Genomic DNA, 19,156 nt, shown 5'->3' on the forward strand with positions numbered 1-19,156 from the left:
GTCTTTCAATCTGTAATCATGGTTCACAAATTTGTAGTTGACATTCATTTCATATGCATGCTAGTCTCATTCCAGTTTTCTAACATCACGCAATGTCTTTCCACAACCAAGTTGAAATCTGTACTGCAACACATTACGGTCAGCTCCGGACGTTTCAGAAACTCTTTGATTGTTTCAGAAACTCTTTCAGAGGGATCATCAATAAAAGATAGGATGAAACTGACTCTTTCTGTGGTCTAAACCAAAGATGCATGCCTCCATTAACTTGGGAATGCTGAGATGAGCATTAAATTGCAGTCAGCTTCTACCATTAGTTTACTTGCCTAGCTACTGAGTTGACTCCTTGGAACATGACAATTGTTACAATTCAAGCAAGTAATATATAGTGAACTGTGAACAGAAACAAGCTCCTTTTAACAATGCAGAATGATCTTCATAAGTATGTGGAGTGGAGGACAACAAGAATCACTTTATAAGTTGCAAAAACCACAGAGTTTTTTTTTAACGATATCCATCTCTTTTATCTTGTTCCGCAGCTTCCTTATTAGCAGCTTCAACTGATTTGAACCATAAGAATACCTGCCCACATATAACCCACTCCACTTTGTTCAACTAATGAAACAACACCATAGATCCAACGAGAGAGATAGAGAGACAAGGAACTTACAGAAGTAGGGATTCCAGTAAAAGCAAAGAAACCAAGCACAGGAGTATAAAAGATGCTGTCAGAGTCCAACACCCCGAACACTGGATTCTTACTCGAGTACTCAAAAACAGAACCGATCTAGAGTCACCACCAAAAGAGGCATAAAGTTAACATCTTTGATATGAATTGGTGTTAAAATATAGCACAGAGACGATTCGAGAGAGAGAGAGGAAACATACAGCAGCAATGGCAGTGATCGCAGAGGCTAGCAGATAAACATAGAAGGGAACCTCAAAGCTCTCTTGTGATGTAGAAGAAGGACCTTCGTTTCTGGCCCAAGGAGGTGGCTCATCCGAGTCAGGATTCGCCCATGACGGTTGAGGTTCTTTAGATTTTCTAGATCCTTCAGTCGCAGCCGTCACCACCAATCTCCTCACTGTATTACGCGAGTGACCCATTAGGTTCCTCTTCACGTCAAGGGCATAGCCTTGGGTGGGTGAACGTTTGCAAGACTCATCACCATGGCTTAGACATAAAGTGGTCGGAAGAGACGCGGCCATTTACAGTTTACAAAGAAGACCAAAGCACTAGACTTTTTGTCTAAAACAGATTCTCCAGCGGTGAAACGAGTTTCAGCCACACGTTTGCCGTTCTTGAAAATCTATTTTATCTATATCTAGCATCCAAGTATGGATGAGAGCCACGTGGTGCCCAACAAGAGGATCCTTTCGATTAACATGAAAAGACACAGGAAGTGAGATCCACAGAACAACTCTAACCAGAAACATAAGCTACACATGACAAGACAAGTCGGCTAGCGTAAGCATCAGTTATCGACTAAACCTTCCATTACAAAAAAGTTTGTCCACAAGCTGTAACTATATAAAGTTGGTTTGTACATAAACTAAAACATGAATGATGATTAATTGCTAGCTCTGCTTAAGCATGACTGATCAACTAAACCTTCCATTACAACGGGAGCTGTAACAATATAGAGTTTGGATTGTACATAAACTACACATGAATGAGGCATCAGACAAGATAAGCATAAACCCATCAAGGATCAACTAAACCTTCCATTACAACGAGTTTGTCCAAAAGCTCAACTTTCTCATCTTCAAGTGCTTTAACCTCGCCTTCGACTTCCTTTAACTCTCTCTCCAACGCGAAGCTTTCTTCCTCCAGCAGCAAATAGTTCCGCCTCAGTGCTCTATACTCGGATGAATCTGAACTAAACATCTCAGGTTGATGGGACGGTTTGATCCTCGTTGAAGCCTTTTTCGAGATTCGTGATGGCAAGGGATGCTGCTTTGGGTTATGAATCTTCTTTCTCTTCGATTCAGTAAACGGTGGGATCCTCGAGTTTTGCATCTCTGACAAGATCAAGAATTAACAAAGCTTTTGAGGCTTTCGATACAAGATCCAAACCATATACTGATTCAACGATATTGATCATGTCATGTATTATGTGTAAAACTAAGATCTCAGCGGAGATTGTTGGAGTGAGATTTACCTGCTATCGGCGTTTAGGGCTTCACAGGAGAGCGAGAATTGGGAAAGCAGATTGTGAAGTTGCGGGAAGAAGATCGAGTCGGTTTGGGTTTTATGATTTGATCTACAACCGTCGACGTCAAACCGTAAATACCGGTTATAATTCAACTCCCACAAATAACCGAATAGAAAGATTGGTTTAGTGTCCGGTTTGATTTTAAGAACATTGACAATTCTCGGTCAGGGGAACTGAGTAGCTGTCAGTGCAGAGGGTGACAGTGTAATTAGCCACCAGTTTGTTACTTGCACCAGTTTGTTACTTGAATGAGTCCGGTTTGAGTACAGTATATCAAAATAAAACGTGTTGTGTAACCAAAACAAAATGAAAAATATACAGATTTATAATAATGATTGGAATTTGTTAAAAACAAATTGTTGTTTTCAAATTCGATAGTATATTAGTGTGTGAACTGTAAACGATCAATTTTTTTTTTCTTTTTTTTTTTGAAAATGACATTTTTACTCTCTCACCCTCATCATCTTCAAGTAATTACAAGATTGTCATTGTCATCAATACCACAACCACCATGAACAACCAATTTGAATCTCTTAATGCTCCCAAAATCGATTTACCCTTCTTCTTTTTCCATTCTTGTGAACTAAACACAACATATCTCTCACTTTCTCTCCACAATGAGCTAAACAAACCCAAGATTTTGATTCTAAATTTTTTATGGTTCATAGAGTCATAGAAGCTAACGATTCTGAGTGGGTTACTTTCGTTTGTGATTCTGTGTGCTTGGAGAAGCCTTATGTATGCTAAGGAACTTATCTCACCAATTTAAGGTATGACATCGAGTTTTTTTCCAGATCTGTTCGTCAGACGACTTACTTGGGAAGTCGTCTGGCTGTAGACAACTTACCTGGAAGTCGTCTGGTCAACGCAGAGGTTATTTTTGCAATTGACTTTGAAATCTGTAACCTGAGACGACTGAAAGTTAAGTCGTCTGTTTTTGTTTGGTTTCAAAAAAATTTCCAAAGAACCTAGACGACTTACATTTCAGTCGTCATAGGTTAGTTTTGCATTTGACTAGATAATTTCAAAAGTTTGACTTCCCCAGACGACTTACATTTCAGTCGTCTGGCGAAAATTAAAATAATAATATTTTTTTAAAAGTAACGACTTACAGTTAAGTCGTCATAGGTTAGTTTTGCAATTGAAAAAAAAACTTCGAAATTTAATTATACACAGACGACTTATAATTCAGTCGTCCACGAGACGACTTACTTGTAAGTCGTCCAGTATTTTTTTCCGAGATTCTGGTCAAACCTCATAAATCCTGGACGACTTACATTTCAGTCGTCTCGTGGACGACTGAATTATAAGTCGTCTGTATATAATTAAATCTTGAAGTTTTTTTTTCAATTGCAAAACTAACCTATGACGACTTAACTGTAAGTCGTCTACTTTTAAAAAAATATTATTATTTTAATTTTCACTAGACGACTGAAATGTAAGTCGTCCAGAAAAGTCAAACTTCTGAAATAATCCAGTCAAATGCAAAACTAACCTATGACGACTGAAATGTAAGTCGTCTAGCTTTTTTGGAGTTTTTTTTTTAGCCAAACAATAGTAGACGACTTATTTTTCAGTCGTCCGAAATAACAGATTTCAAAGTCAATTGCAAAAATAACCTCTGCGTTGACGAGACGACGTATAGTTTAGTCGTCTGGACAACTTAGATTGAAGTCGTCCGCGTCTTCTCCGCTAGTTTTTAAGTTTTCTACGTTAGTTTTTGAATAACTTGTATTTTTAAGAGTGATAAGTAACTTCAAGATATGTAAAACTCATATTTACAAAATATGTTCTCTCCCTTAGTTTTACTAAATTTGACTAAGTTTTTCAACGCAAACTTATAATAAAATATGATATGCTTTGACTAGTTACTATTGTTTGTTTCCATCTCTTACGTATTATTGTTATAGACAATAATGATGATTATTGTTATGAGTTGGAAGAAGGGTTAAAATGCTTCTTAAAATGTTGTATCAATATAAAGCTACCAACATTCTTGTTTATTAAGATGAGAAAAAGGCCATTGGAGTTTATTATTGCATATGAGAGATCCAAAGATAAGAAAAAGGCTACTGAAGTCTATTATTTCATTGATTTGTAAATGTGTAAACACATTGTTAGCACATTTAATACATCTTGGAAAATATTATTACTGATTTTACAAAAAATTCACAACTAAAAGAGTAGACATGCAATTCACAAAACAGACCACAAACAAAACTATTATAGATCATTCCTCTACAAAGACAAGCTTGGATTCCACTTGAGTAGACAAGACCACACGACTTTTAAGAAGTCCAGACGACTTCTAAGAAGTCCAGACGACTTCTAAGAAGTCCAGACGACTTCTAAGAAGTCCAGACGACTTCCAGGAAGTTCAGACGACTTTGTCAGAAGACTTTTAGGAAGTTCAGACGACTTCCAGATGACTTTACAGGAAGTCCAGACGACTTTACAGGAAGTCCAGACGACTTTACAGGAAGTCCAGACGACTTTACAGGAAGTTCAGACGACTTTGTCAGAAGACTTCCAAGAAGTCCAGACGACTTCCAGACGACTAACTGGTAAGTCGTCCCAGAAGTCTTCCAGATCTGAAAAACCTGTATATTAAATCCAGATCTGAAAAACCTGCATATCCAAAAACGTTCAAATGGCTTAAAAACAGAAAAAATAAGTGAAAGATTAGATAAATCTACCTTTACAGAACACACAAAAATACATATCTAAAAATAATAGATCTACCTTTAAATAGTGGAAGATGAGTACCATCTAATTAAAAACCTGCAAAAAAGATAGATTAGTAAGAAAGACATGAGACAAAACTGGAAAATTCATATAAAGTTTGGTGTTTTCAAGTCAAAGAGATTAGAGTGGGTTTGGAGAGTTTTAGTTTGGGAAAAAAGTAAGAACTTTATACAACAAGAAGTTACCAAATGAAGAAAAATCAGACATAAGAACTTACCAAAACGCTCAGATCTATTATGAAAGGGAGACTTCGTCAGACGACTTCCTGGAAGTCCAGACGACTTCCTGGAAGTCCAGACGACTTCCTGGAAGTCCAGACGACTTTGTCAGAAGACTTCCAAGAAGTCCAGACGACTTCCAGACGACTTCCAGACGACTAACAGGTAAGTCGTCCAAGAAGTCTTCCAGATCTGAAAAACCTGCATATCAAATCCAGATCTGAAAAATCTGCATATCCAAAAACGTTCAAATGACTTAAAAATAGAGAAAATGAGTGGAAGATTAGATAAATCTACATTTATAGAACACACAAAAATACATATCTAAAATTAATAGATTTACCTTTAAATTAGTGGAAGATGAGTACCATTTGATTAAAAACCTGCAAAAGAGATAGATTAGTAAGAAATACATGAGACAAAACTGAAAAATTCATATAAAGTTTGGTGTTTTCAAGTCAAAGAGATTAGAGAGAGGTTGGAGAGTTTTAGAATGATGAACATTACATTTTTGTTGCAGCCATTTGAGAGGAGGAGAGAGAATGTGTAAATTTTTCTTTATATAGGGAGACAAAAAATCCAATTAGGTTAAATATTTTTGACTCAGACGACTTCCTGGACGACTTACATTTCAGTCGTCTGGTGAAGAAATTAAAACAGACGACTTACATGTAAGTCGTCCAGGAGAGTTTAATATTTTTAGCGGGAAATTAAATATTTTTAGCGGGAAACTAAAATAGAAGACTTTCCAGACGACTTACAAGTAAGTCGTCTGGTTTAAATTATTTAAGCGGGAAAATAATTTTTTAAAAAAATTTTAGGCGGGAATATTTGGACGACTTACATGTAAGTCGTCTGTTTTAATTTCTTCACCAGACGACTGAAATGTAAGTCGTCCGAGTAAAATGATCCGGTTAGGTTAAAACGTACATTGGTAAAATTAAAGGTTCGGTACGATGTGGACGACTGAAATATACGTCGTCCGAGTAAATTATTCAACAGACGACTGAAATATAAGTCGTCCACACCCTAAACATAACCCCTAAACTTAATTATCTAATTAAAGACTTCATAAAATCAAATCAAACTTGAAAAGTGTTTACTATACACATAAATAAACACATATAGGTGAAAACTAATTTTTGAAAAAAACATTTTAGTTTTCCAAAATCTAACCCTAACAATACATACAATACTACAACATATGTTTGCCAAACTCCTAAACCAAAATATTTCATGATTCACTACTTCCACTCATCTATCTTCAAAACAAATCAATTTTATCATATCTTTATTTATATCACTTAAAACTGTTTATAATTACTTGATTTTTATTTTTCACGCATCAAAATATTTTTTTACAAGATTTATAAATTATTTTTAAAATAAACCGGTACCAGACGACTTACATTTCAGTCGTCCAGACGACTTCCAACATCTCAGACGACTCAGACGATTTACTAGGGCTATATTCGTAAAAATGGCTTCTGTTTTTTTGTTTGGTCACAAGGGGCTGAGCTGTAATTTCACTATGCTTTTAAGTTAGTTTTGCATTTGATTCAAGTTTGGGTATAGGTTTGGGGTTAAAATCAAGTTGTGGGTTAGTTTTGGCAAAAACCCCAGAACAAATTGTAGTTTTCAAATTCGATAGTATATTAGTGTGTGAACTGTAAACGATCATTTGAAAAGAAGAGAAAATATACTGTCAAAGTGTGAAACATATCATATTCTAGACTGTTTTCTATGAAGTATCTGTGTGTTTACTTTAAGATACACCACAAACTATATAATCTTTTCATAGCAGTTTTGTAATTATAAGATACATATATTTATTACTGAAAAGATATGCATCTATATATATTTAGAAAATTGATTATGGAGACAATCCTATGAGATGAATCTTACCGTGTGGGGCTATTACAGAAAGTATAAAGAGTCGTAAGTTTCGTGCACAGAAGAACCGATCAAAGGACAAGTTTGTTGTATATAACCTTCCCCCTTTTATTTCTCCTATTGACCAAACTAACTTTATCTCGCCGTTATTACCGCCTCTCAAATGCTGCATGCATGCTTCTGATTAATCATCACATTAACAACTCTTGTTATCTTCCTCCCCTCTCTCTCTTTCTTTATTTCTGAAAAAAGAAATGATTATTGAACATTTAAGGAAGAAACATATGATGTGTTATCAACTGGATTATTGATCAGAGGAAGTAATATCGCATTTAAAGTCACAAAAAAAAGAAAAGATGAGGAGCGTAGTGCTTGTTGCTTTGGCTGCTGCTATTGGGAACATGTTGCAGGGCTGGGACAATGCCACCATTGCAGGTCTCTTTCTTCTTTACATTAATACGAAAAGCAATGATTGATGTTGATTGTATATTGGTGGCAGGAGCTGTAATTTACATAAAGAAAGAGTTTCATTTGGAGAAAGAACCAAAGATTGAGGGACTCATCGTAGCCATGTCTCTCATCGGAGCCACTATGATCACAACTTTCTCTGGTCCTGTCTCCGACCGAGTAGGACGCCGTTCCATGCTTATACTCTCCTCTCTTCTCTATTTCCTAAGCAGCATCGTCATGTTTTGGTCTCCAAATGTATACGTTCTCCTTTTCGCAAGGCTTCTTGATGGTTTTGGTATCGGTCTTGCCGTCACTCTCGTCCCCATTTACATCTCTGAGACCGCACCTTCTGAGATCAGAGGTCTGCTCAACACTTTCCCTCAGTTCTGTGGATCTGGTGGCATGTTTCTGTCCTATTGCCTTGTTTTTGGAATGTCCCTTCAAGAATCTCCGAGCTGGAGGCTCATGCTCGGTGTTCTGTCTATTCCGTCGATTCTCTACTTTGTACTTGCGGCTTTCTTCTTGCCTGAATCTCCAAGGTGGCTTGTCAGCAAAGGCCGCATGGAAGAAGCTAGACAGGTTCTTCAGAGACTTCGTGACAGAGAAGATGTTTCAGGTTTGTCTTTTTATCAACACTAAAAATTCTATTTCGAGTGACAGATGATACGAAACTAATATTATATGTTGTGGTTTCGGGTCTTGGGGATTACATGCTTAGGTCCCGAACCTCCTGGTATTAAAAAAAGAAATATACTTTGTAATTAGACTAACTCTGTGTGTGTGTGTGTGTGTGATCTAGGTGAGCTTGCTCTGCTGGTTGAAGGGCTTGGGGTAGGAAAAGACACGTTGATAGAAGAATATGTGATTGGTCAGGACGACGACGAGGAAACCGAGACAGGACAAGAACTGCCGAGGAAAGATCAGATAAAGCTATACGGTCCAGAGGATGGACAGTCATGGATGGCTAAGCCAGTGAAAGGACAGAGTTCTCTAGCATTAGCGTCCCGACATGGAAGCATGTTAACGCGCGGAGGATCCATGATGGACCCAGTTGTCACTCTCTTTGGTAGCATTCATGAGAAACTTCCTTATGAGAACATGAACGCATCGTCATCTCGCAGCATGGTCTTTCCTAACATGGGAAGTATACTGGGACTGATGGGGAGGCAGGATTCTCAGTGGGATCCAGAGAGGAACAGTGATGACAGCTCTGATCAAGATGAAAGCCTAAACAGTCCTTTGCTTTCTCCGCAAGCCACTGAGACGGATGAGTTCAACCAGCTTCCGGCTGGGACTATGCACAGGCGACAGAGCAGCCTGTTTATGGCTAACATGGGTGAGAAGGCAACAGCTACAAGCATAGGCGGTGGATGGCAGTTGGCATGGAAGTACAATGAAAAAGTTGGTGCAGATGGTAAGAGAGTCAATGGAGGGTTGCAAAGAATGTACATTCACGAGGAGACTTCCAACAACAACAACGCTAAGAACATGGGGTTTTCGAGACGTGGATCGCTTCTCTCCTTCCAGACAGAAGCTGATGTTCCTGCTCAGGAGAATGGATATGTTCAGGCTTCTGCACTTGTAAGCCAAGCTTCAATGATACCTGGAATTAAAGGAGAGACTGCAATGTTGCCACAAGAGATTAAGGCTGGTCCTGGCTGGAGGGAGCTGAAGGAACCTGGTGTGAAGAGGGCTTTGATAGTTGGAGTTGGGCTTCAGATACTACAACAGGTAATGCTTTATATTTTTTAATTGATTCTTTATAGAGTAAAAGTCATAAAGGAGAGGAAGCATGTTTGCAGTTTGCAGGAATAAATGGAGTAATGTATTATACACCACAAATACTAGAAGAGACAGGTGTGTCAAGTCTTTTGACAAACCTTGGAATAAGTGCAGAGTCTGCATCTCTCCTCATAAGCTCCTTAACTACACTCTTCATGCTTCCTTGCATTCTTGTTTCCATGAGGTTAATGGATGTATCTGGAAGAAGGCAAGTTCTCTCTCTGTTGCCCTTCTCTTTTTTTTCAGCTGAATGAATGGTAATACCAAATTGTGATTGCAGGTCTCTGATGCTTTCAACAATACCCATTCTAATACTCTCGCTAATAACCCTGGTGATAGGAAGCTTGGTGAAGCTTGGAGGCACAGCAAACGCATTGATATCGACTGCTAGCGTTATGGTTTACTTAAGCTGTTTCGTGATGGGTTTTGGAGCCATTCCAAACATCCTATGTTCAGAGATCTTCCCTACCTCTGTGCGTGGCCTTTGCATCACCATTTGTGCACTCACTTTCTGGATATGTGACATCATTGTCACTTACACTCTTCCTGTCATGCTCAAATCTTTAGGCCTTGCGGGAGTCTTTGGGATCTATGCATTTGTTTGTGCTGTAGCGTGGGTTTTCGTGTACCTCAAGGTACCGGAGACAAAGGGAATGCCACTTGAAGTTATCTCTGAGTTCTTCTCTGTTGGTGCAAAACATCAAGACGCTTCAGCTTCGTTTCTCTCTGATGATGACTGACTTGTCTTTTCTTTGTTGCCTTTCTCAAGTTTCCTTGCTGTATTTTGAACAAGTTAATTAATAACAAACCATACCATAGAGGCTTTCTTGGATTTGTGATTCTGTAGCTGCAAATTGGGAGATCTTTTCCCTTTTGTAATTATGAGATGAGAATCATAGTTTTTTATATTTTCTGTTGTACATCTTCAGAGATGTTAATCAAGATCACCATGAGTTTATTACATACATACAGAGTTTAATCTCGAAGTGTAGCAAGAAAGAGGATTTATGAGACTTCTCTAGTGCACTGGATTTGCTGGAAATACTTAAGCTGCAAGGACTTCAACCATTAACTTAGCTATTAGGAGTGGGCAAGTGCAGTGAAATGACCCCTTGAACGTTATGTATTGTGTCCTATAGAGAGCCAGCCATTGGTAACAATTCAAACGTAACCAGTGCTCATACACTAAGCAACATTGAACACGTCTAGGCCCAAGATGAAAGAAGCGTGAACAATAATGATCCATGACTCACTCAAAGCTAACTTAATCAGCAAGTTAGTGATCTTCTCGCAGTTTTGTAAGAGATTCTGCAACGCTTCTCAGCTAACTTATCTCCCACGGCAGCTATCCCATGTTGGTCATAATAAAGATTCAATATTACTATTCAAATAAATAAAGTTGAAAACTGGAGAGCACATGTGGCAGCAAGAGAGCTAATTGGTGAGTAAAATAAGGAAGGAGAAAGCTAGTTCTATATTTAAATTAAAAGAGATTATAATGAGAAAGAAAGAAAAAAAAAAAAAAAAACTGGAAATGGCATCGTTGACGGAAGTTTCGCCGATGATCGGAGATGACAAAGCGGCACACCTGAGCTCGTCCGGCAAGCCTCCAAGGGACCTTTCTGTAATGCGCCATTGCAACAGCACTGCTTGGTTGATCGATTCCGTTGGTTCATCTCATCTCTTCTTTATCTTATATATCTTTCCTCCTAAAATGTAGCTTTGATCCGACATGGAATTAAATGGTACAGGAAGGAGACGAGAGATGTGGTCCGGAGGGAGAAAACACCACGTTCCAACCTGTGTTCAGATCTGGAAGCTGGTCGGATAAAGGACCAAAGCGGTCCATGGAAGACGAGTTCATCTGCGTGGATGATCTCACAGAACATATCGAATCATCATCATCCACTGGAGCTTTCTATGGGGTAAACATACAAAAAAGTCAAACTAGTTTAAGATTCTTGAGATCTGATCAATGTCTTGTAATGAAGGTGTTTGATGGACATGGAGGTATTGACGCTGCATCATTCACAAAGACGAACATTCTGAAGCTTGTAACGCAAGACAAACACTTCCCAAGCAACACCAAGAAGGCGACAAGGAGTGCCTTTGTCAAGACGGATCACGCTTTAGCTGATGCACCTTCTCTCGACAAATCCTCAGGAACAACAGCACTGACCGCCCTCATCTTGGACAAAACCATGCTCATCGCAAACGCCGGTGACTCCAGAGCCGTGCTTGGGAAACGTGGCAGAGCCATTGAGTTATCAAAGGACCATAAACCTAACTGCACTTCCGAGAAGCTACGCATTGAGAAGCTTGGAGGTGTCATCTACGATGGCTACCTTAACGGGCAGCTCTCCGTGGCTAGAGCTTTAGGAGATTGGCATATTAAGGGAACTAAAGGGTCGCTCTGCCCGCTCAGCTGCGAGCCTGAGCTGGAGGAGATTGTGCTTACGGAGGAAGATGAGTTTCTTATAATGGGATGCGATGGACTTTGGGATGTGATGAGTAGCCAGTGCGCGGTGACGATGGTGAGGAGGGAGCTGATGCAGCATAATGACCCTGAGAGATGCTCTCAAGCTCTGGTCAAGGAAGCATTACAACGCAACAGCTGTGATAATCTTACTGTAGTGGTTGTCTGTTTCTCTAAGGAACCGCCTCCGAGGATTGAGATACCTAAGTCGCATAAGAGGAGGAGCATCTCTGCCGAGGGGTTGGATCTACTCAAAGGTGTTTTGAATGATTTGTGAAGGAACTGATCAAGTTGAAAAGTAAGAAGAGACTTGCTTTGTTTTTGTTTTTGTTCCTCTGTTTTGACAAGAAGGTCAGCACATTCCAAGTTGTATGCTTTTTCTCTGGTTTGTTCCAAGTTTTGATTCTTTTTGTAAGGAAGGTTTAACCATTTTTGTACTGTAGAGCTTACTTACCATATCTAAATGATTTTAATTTTTTGATTTGAAAAGGATCAGTCTTTTGACAGTTAAGACCGTCGCTTGGTGAGATCAAACAAAACAACCTTATCAACTTCCATGGATTTGCTTCATTGAACTGCTTCCTGAAGAAGAAGGCCTCTTTGGTTTGACTGGAACCTTTCCTGCTTCCTCCCCCCCCTTATCAAGATAGAGAGTGGTCCAAGGGAAACAAGTTTCTCAACAAAGATCAGCTAATTATATGTCGTCAAGGAGGGTCGTTTTGTGGACTAAAACGAGAAAACGTCTTCGATATTTGTGCTTTAAGAACCAAGAATCATGCCATTACTTTTGAGATAGTTCTACTTGCTCCTATTCATGTTGGTGAAGTTGAATTTGGGAGACTTGAGGTGGGTACAAGAAGTAGACATTCGAGATCATTTATCAGCCTGAGTAAAAACATAGAAGGAAAATAAAAGAAAAATGTGTAATTGTAATTATACCGAGTCAATGGTGGCTGTGGGAGTCTTAATAGTACGGTGTCACCACCTGAGACAATTGACTCTAGATGGAGTCGCAAGGTCCAACATTGATACAAAAAAAAAAACAACAGACGTAAAAAACTTTTGGCTCTGACTTGAGCCCCGTGTTGTAGTTAGTGATCACAATGGCCCACCCCCGAATGGAGAATAAGATGAATCAGCCTCTGGGCTTGTGGAGACGAGGCCGGTTGCAGAAGATCCGCCCATTGGCCCTAACCAGTGCTGCGACGCCCACACATATGCCCGTCCACAGAAGCGAGAAGAACAAGTGCTTATGCTTATAATCACTCCCAGCTGGTCAGCAATGTGCACAGATTTTAGACTAAATTTGAAGGAAATATAACCATCCCGCCAAAAGATAGATCAGTCTTACCTTGTTTCAGAGACATTGTTGCAAACCAGAAACTGATCAGAACCACCGCCAATGCCGCAGGGAAATTCTGAGAAAATCAGATTACTTATGTTGTTAGACTATGATTCTTTATATGCTGAGAAAAATGGGGTGGGCATAGTTTTAATCTTAATTGATGGAATGCTTACGGCTACAGCCTCGAGGCCTCCCTTTTGAGGCACAGGGGCCATGTCTCGGCTCATAGCAACTATGTAGTGCCCTTGCAGGAGATCAATCGCATCCTTTTGCACACAGCCAAAAACGAACTAGTGTCAGGGAACATTCTAGATTCAGGGACGAGTGTAATTACTAAGAACGAAAAGCCACTGACCTGTTTAGTTCCATCAGCAAAGTTATTCAGGTAATAGCGTACGAGGGAGCTCCAACCATCTTTAAGGACACCTTGGGTAGTCCGATGCCCATACCTAGAATTTAGCCAGTTTGAGACACATTAGTGGCTCGTAGCATAAATATACAATGCACTCCCTTCTTAAATTGACTGCATATTTCCTTTAAGATACGGCATTTTCAGACCTGAGACTAAACATTCTACCTGACGAAATCTCCTTTAAGTGCAGGAGTACCAGAGTATTGAATGCTAACGTCATCACCGTGATTAGCCCATACTGAAAGGCGAAAGCGCATAAGCAAAATTTCTAAATTTAAATCTATGTACTCTGGTGCAATATTAGATTTCCTACAAAGACAAGAGCCTGACATATTTTATAGCGTTCGTCAAAGTTCAGATGCGAGCTTATGGTTTCTTCAGCGCCAAAAATACCGATCCTTTTGAGTTGAAGTTCTTAACATCTTTCGACCAATCATGCTCTGCACATGGCAGGAAGTATGCAGCGTTGTTGAGCAAAGACCAATGAGGTAAGACCAGCATTATCATATTTTATGACTAACCTGGGTGACATTTGTACGGTCTAAGCAATCTATGCAGTTTGTTCGGACAACACCAAGCTGCTCCTTCATTTTATCACCCTTTTCATTTACGAGAAAGTACCTGATAACATGCCAATTTTTATAACTATTAATATCTCAAAATTGTATAACTAGATATATGTTTAAAGAAGTACATACCCATTTTGCTCAAGAAAACCCTCAATCTGCTCGTACAGAATTGATAAGCGCTCAAAATGAATATGCCCACAGATGCGATGAAAATCGAAGTGCAGGTATCTACAGGAGAAGGCATCTCTTTTAAAGAGTTCAAGACAATATGATATAAACGATCTAAGAAGCAGAGTAGACAACACATTAACTAACCTTATTTCATCCCCAGTAATGTGCTGCATAATACTAGCAAACTTCTCACTCAAGCGCCCCTCACCTCCATGCTGATTAGAGAAGAAGCAATTCAGGAATATAAAGATCAATAAGAGCTCGCAGACATGATGTGTGGTGCATCTTGAGTCACATAAATCCAGAAATATTCATGTCAATTACATTTGAAAGAATATGTACCTTATTAACAAGATCAACTGCCAAAACTGATCCATATTTTTTCCTTAGGTCCAAAAAGTGACGCTCAGCTATATGCGTCTGCAAGAGAAGCACCCAATGCAAGTTAATTGAAAGAAGTAAAGAGCTTAGAAATTAGAACTCACAGCTTCTTCTGGTTGGACAATCTCAAACTTGGGCTTGTAAGTCAGATCTACAATTTGCTCCCACATAAAAGGCACGGATCCTCTGACCTGCAAATGGAGGAGGTGAAATGAAATCAAGAATCCGATAATGGATTGAAAAGAGTATGCAAAAACAAGAATGTGAATGGTATTTTATATAAATTGATCAAAGATTTGTAGCATAAGGGAATTCACAATATGAGAGCATGGTAAAAACAACACCTGAACAAATGATGACGAATATCCATTCATCTGTACAATTTGCTCGGTCTCCACAAAATTAGCTACGTAGCCATCAAGATCAGCTCCTCTTCGCCACATACGTGTACCTTGTAAAGATCAAATACAAGGGGGGAAGGCACAATCACAAAGCAATACTTATCATCTAGATTTCCGGCAGGCAAGGGCATATATGTATCCTATATATCTAAAAGATTGCGAACCATCATGCTTTCCCATTCAAGAACAAGTCCCATCAAGTTCTGTTGAATTCCTTGATATAGTAATAATCTACGAGAAAGATCCTAGTAGTCAAACAAATGACTGAAGTCCCAGACACCTACTAGTGATCAATACAATAAAACCTATTGAAACTTTCCCACTCTTTTGGATTGTTACCCTCGAACTCGAACTACTTGAAACCGAAGATGTACAGGCAAAAATAGCAGGGTGAAATATGTACCGTTTCTCCGAGTGCATCTTCTTGCAATCAGAGTTATGTCAACAATATCTTTTCCAATAGCTGTTTCGAAACTATTAAAACGTGACTACGGGTTAAGGAAAGATCCATACAATAATACAACGTATCTACGTAGAGTAAATAGAAGACAAGGGAGTGAAACAACTGATAAAAAGGATATTCCCTTGAATTACTGGAAGGAGGAACTGGTCAAGCTGCAAACGTAGGACAAAAAGGTAAGATACTCTGCAAGTAAGAAAAACAAGGCGCTGTAAATACACTCACCTTGTTATCGATAAGAACTTCCAACATGTAATTGTTCCAAAGAAACCTCGGCTCAGCCTGTAAAAAAGGACACAGCACCAAAAGAAGTTACGTTATGTCACAAACTAGCAACAAGGAATGGCTGACTAATTAATAATGTTTATAAGGAAGATTGGTCAATTTCACAAAAGTAGCAATATGATCACACCTGTCTCTACAGAGGAAGCGACTTAGACTCAGCACCCAAATCATGCAAGCGTTGTGAGCTGAAATCACAGAACAAATGATCAAACGAAAAGGAAAAACAACGGAATCTTTTAAAAGGTAGCATGTTAGATAGTTTCATATAAAACTGTTTCGTGCAAGCCTTAGAACAGTAGTACAACATGCCTATGCCAACATCAACATCAACATCATAAGGAAGAAGTTAGAAACCATTTACCTCAGTGTTAAGTTAACTTGGTATGAAAAATAGAGACCAGTTGTCTTTTCTGCGACACTAAGCAGCTTGGAGAACTCAGTCTCCATCTTTTTCTGCCCCAGAAATGGCACAAAGCTTCGAGAGTCAAAATCCATAATTACCACTAAAACAAAACTGGAACACAGAGTTTTTTGCTTACCTGTTCTTCAGGAGAGTTCTTAAGTGAATGGTCACAAGGAAGAACCTTTACGATGTTATTTTGAAAATAGGATGGCCCAGAAACGACCCAACACGCTCACTCTCTGTCACAACCACCAAGTACGATCCTGAATCGAAAGAACATCGCAATCTAATCAAACTCAAGAGTAGGTTTCAGATCTATTGATCCAATATGATAAATTGTTAAATATATAAAACCTGCAAGAAGCTTTAACATCCCAACCACACCAGATATGGAATGGATTTTAGGAACACGCAAGGATTTGCACTCCGAGACTTGATCTGAGACGCAAGGAAAGAGGATTAGAAAGCAACCATTGATTTCAAGAAACGTTTGGAAGAGACGAAGAAGAAGAACGAACCGATGAGCTTCATGGTCATGGAAGCGTCGACGCGGCTGATATCCAAACACGGAGCGCCTGAGCCATCATCAGCTGGCTCGATGACGTACTGATCGGGAAACTCCCATAGACGTAGACGAGAATGCAATTTGTTCCGAGACTCCATACTGAAATCAACATGGGAGATGGACAAGATTCACGAATCTCTGTAGAGGAAACCTATAAGCGAAGGAAAAGATGATTGAAGAATCACCTGAGATCTGAAGCTTTCGCCGGTAAACGTCGGAGAGGAATTGAATTATGGAATATGCCTCACGTCAGAACGTGAAATGATTCTGCGTTAATCTTTCGATCAAGTCCTATTGGTATACATACCCGGTTTAGCGGTTTAGAAGCTAATTTAACTTAATGGTTTAGTCTTGGTTAGTGTACAGTTTATTATATAAGCAAATGTAAATGTTCATTTCTAAATAAGAAAAGATATTTTGTGTAACAAACTTCTTCATCTCTCCCAAAAGCTTGTTCGTAATATGGTATCAGAGCCGAAATTGAGCTTGATTTTCGCATGATCTAGCTTGATCAAGCTCGTTTTCTGTTCTTCCTCAAGCTTTGATGGTGTCAGTGAAGAAGATTCCTCGTCGATCGAACCGTACCACAACTTCATCGTCTCGGAATGCTCCGATCGCTTCTCCGGCGTCTTCTGGTCCGGATCTTCAGGCTATGCGAGCTTTCACAGGTGTTGTTCCCACGGATTCGATTCACTCACCCTTCTTTATGCATACCTCCGATCATCCAGGTTTACAGCTAATTTCTCTCAAACTTGATGGCTCTAACTTTGATGATTGGTAAGCTGCTTTGAAGATAGCTCTAGATGCGAAGAATAAAATTGGTTTTATCGATGGATCGTTACCGCGTCCTCCGGAATCCGATTTAAACTTTCGCATATGGTCTAGATGCAATAGCCTTGTTAAGTCATGGATTCTTAACTCGGTTTCGACTCAGATCTATCGTAGTATTCTTCGACTGAATGATGCTACTGATATCTGGCGTGCTTTACACAGTAGGTTTCATATGACAAATCTGCCTAGAACTTACAACCTTACGCAGGAGATTCAGGATTTACGTCAGGGTTCTTTGACTCTCTCGGATTATTTCACCAAACTCAAGACGCTGTGGAGTAATCTGGAGAACTGTGAAGAAGCTGATGATCCTTGTACCTGTGGTAAAGCACAAAGACTTCAGCAGAAAGCGGAGCGTGCTAAGATTGTGAAGTTTTTGGCAGGGTTGAATGAATCTTATGCTGTGATCAGGCATCAAATCATTATGAAGAAGACACTTCCTTCTCTTACTGAAGTTTATAACATTTTGGACCAGGATGACAGTCAGAAGAGTTTTGCTACTGCTATCTCTCCGGCTGCTTTTCAGGTATCTGAAACTGTTACTTCAACTCCTGCTTCTTCAGCTATATGTTATGTCCAATCTGGTGCGCATAAAGGCAAGCCTATTTGCTCGTTCTGCAACAAAGTTGGCCATATAGCAGAGAGGTGTTATAAGAAGCATGGGTTTCCACCAGGCTATCTATCTAAAGGCAAGACTCCTGATAAGCTCCAGAAACCGTTACCTGTTGCTGCTCAGATGAACTTGTCTTCTCAGCCTGATGTGAAGTCTGCTAATTTTGATGGACTCATTGGCAATCTCACTAAGGATCAGATCCAAAAGTTCATTGCTATGTTCAGTTCTTAGCTACAGAACACTACAGTCTCGCATACAAATGAAGCCTCTACTTCTCAAGCTCATGATGAGATTACGGGTATCACTTTCTCTCCGTCTACATTTTGCTTCATTGGTATTTTGACTGTATCTCAAAATATTTTGGGACATGAGACTTGGGTTTTGGATTCAGGAGCTACTCATCATGTTTCTCATGATAGGTCTTTGTTTACTACTTTGGATACATCTATTCAGAGCTCTATGAATTTACCAAATGGATCTCTGATCAAGATTAGTGGCATTGGCAACATTCGGTTAAACAAACACATTCTTCTCCGAAATGTTTTGTTTATACCTGAGTTTCGTCTACATCTTATCAGTATTAGTTCCTTGACGACTGATCAAGGTTCTAGGGTGATATTTGATCCTTCTTCTTGTGAAATACAGGATCGTACCAAGGCTGTGATGATTGGTCAGGGTAGAAAGATTGGTAACCTGTATGTGCTCGATGTTGAAGACAATTCTACACTGGTGAATGCAGTTGTGGATATTGGAATTTAGCACAACAGGCTCGGTCACGCTTCTCTCTCCCGACTTGATCTGATATCAGAGGATTTGGGAACTACACGACAGAAGAATAAAGGAAATGCTTTTTGTCATATATGTCATTTGGCGAAGCAGAAGAAATTATCTTTTTCCTCTTCAAACAATATGTGTAATTTGATCTTTGAGCTTTTACACATTG

General features: G+C 39.3%; 4 protein-coding genes and 1 pseudogene across 4 annotated transcripts; 2 read left to right on the forward strand and 3 right to left on the reverse strand.

The window, feature by feature from the left end:
• Positions 1-357: 357 nt before the first annotated feature.
• Positions 358-1,397, reverse strand: LOC106349049. The gene is made up of 3 exons (XM_013788936.3): positions 886-1,397; positions 668-784; positions 358-579 (listed from the first exon to the last, which is right to left on the reverse strand). Exons 1-3 carry the CDS (start codon positions 1,204-1,206, stop codon positions 502-504), a joined length of 516 nt encoding a protein of 171 aa, XP_013644390.2. The 5' UTR covers positions 1,207-1,397; the 3' UTR covers positions 358-501.
• A 195-nt stretch (positions 1,398-1,592) lies between these two features.
• BNAC01G23370D lies at positions 1,593-2,019 on the reverse strand. Its single transcript, XM_013788937.3, has one exon. It carries the CDS (start codon positions 2,015-2,017, stop codon positions 1,703-1,705), a length of 315 nt encoding a protein of 104 aa, XP_013644391.2. The 5' UTR covers positions 2,018-2,019; the 3' UTR covers positions 1,593-1,702.
• A 4,812-nt stretch (positions 2,020-6,831) lies between these two features.
• Positions 6,832-10,205, forward strand: LOC106352298 (monosaccharide-sensing protein 3). The gene is made up of 5 exons (XM_013791957.3): positions 6,832-7,504; positions 7,569-8,135; positions 8,319-9,250; positions 9,322-9,509; positions 9,582-10,205. Exons 1-5 carry the CDS (start codon positions 7,426-7,428, stop codon positions 10,039-10,041), a joined length of 2,226 nt encoding a protein of 741 aa, XP_013647411.2. The 5' UTR covers positions 6,832-7,425; the 3' UTR covers positions 10,042-10,205.
• A 237-nt stretch (positions 10,206-10,442) lies between these two features.
• LOC106352297 (probable protein phosphatase 2C 47) lies at positions 10,443-12,405 on the forward strand. Its single transcript, XM_013791956.3, has 3 exons — positions 10,443-10,967; positions 11,053-11,226; positions 11,293-12,405. The coding sequence occupies exons 1-3, from the start codon at positions 10,800-10,802 to the stop codon at positions 12,052-12,054; spliced, it is 1,104 nt and encodes a 367-aa protein (XP_013647410.2). The 5' UTR covers positions 10,443-10,799; the 3' UTR covers positions 12,055-12,405.
• Positions 12,406-12,686: 281 nt separating this feature from the next.
• LOC106349047 lies at positions 12,687-17,087 on the reverse strand (annotated as a pseudogene).
• Between the last annotated feature and the right edge of the window lie 2,069 nt (positions 17,088-19,156).

The sequence above is a fragment of the Brassica napus genome, chromosome C1, assembly GCF_020379485.1.
Source record: "Brassica napus cultivar Da-Ae chromosome C1, Da-Ae, whole genome shotgun sequence".
Classification (NCBI taxonomy): domain Eukaryota; kingdom Viridiplantae; phylum Streptophyta; class Magnoliopsida; order Brassicales; family Brassicaceae; genus Brassica; species Brassica napus.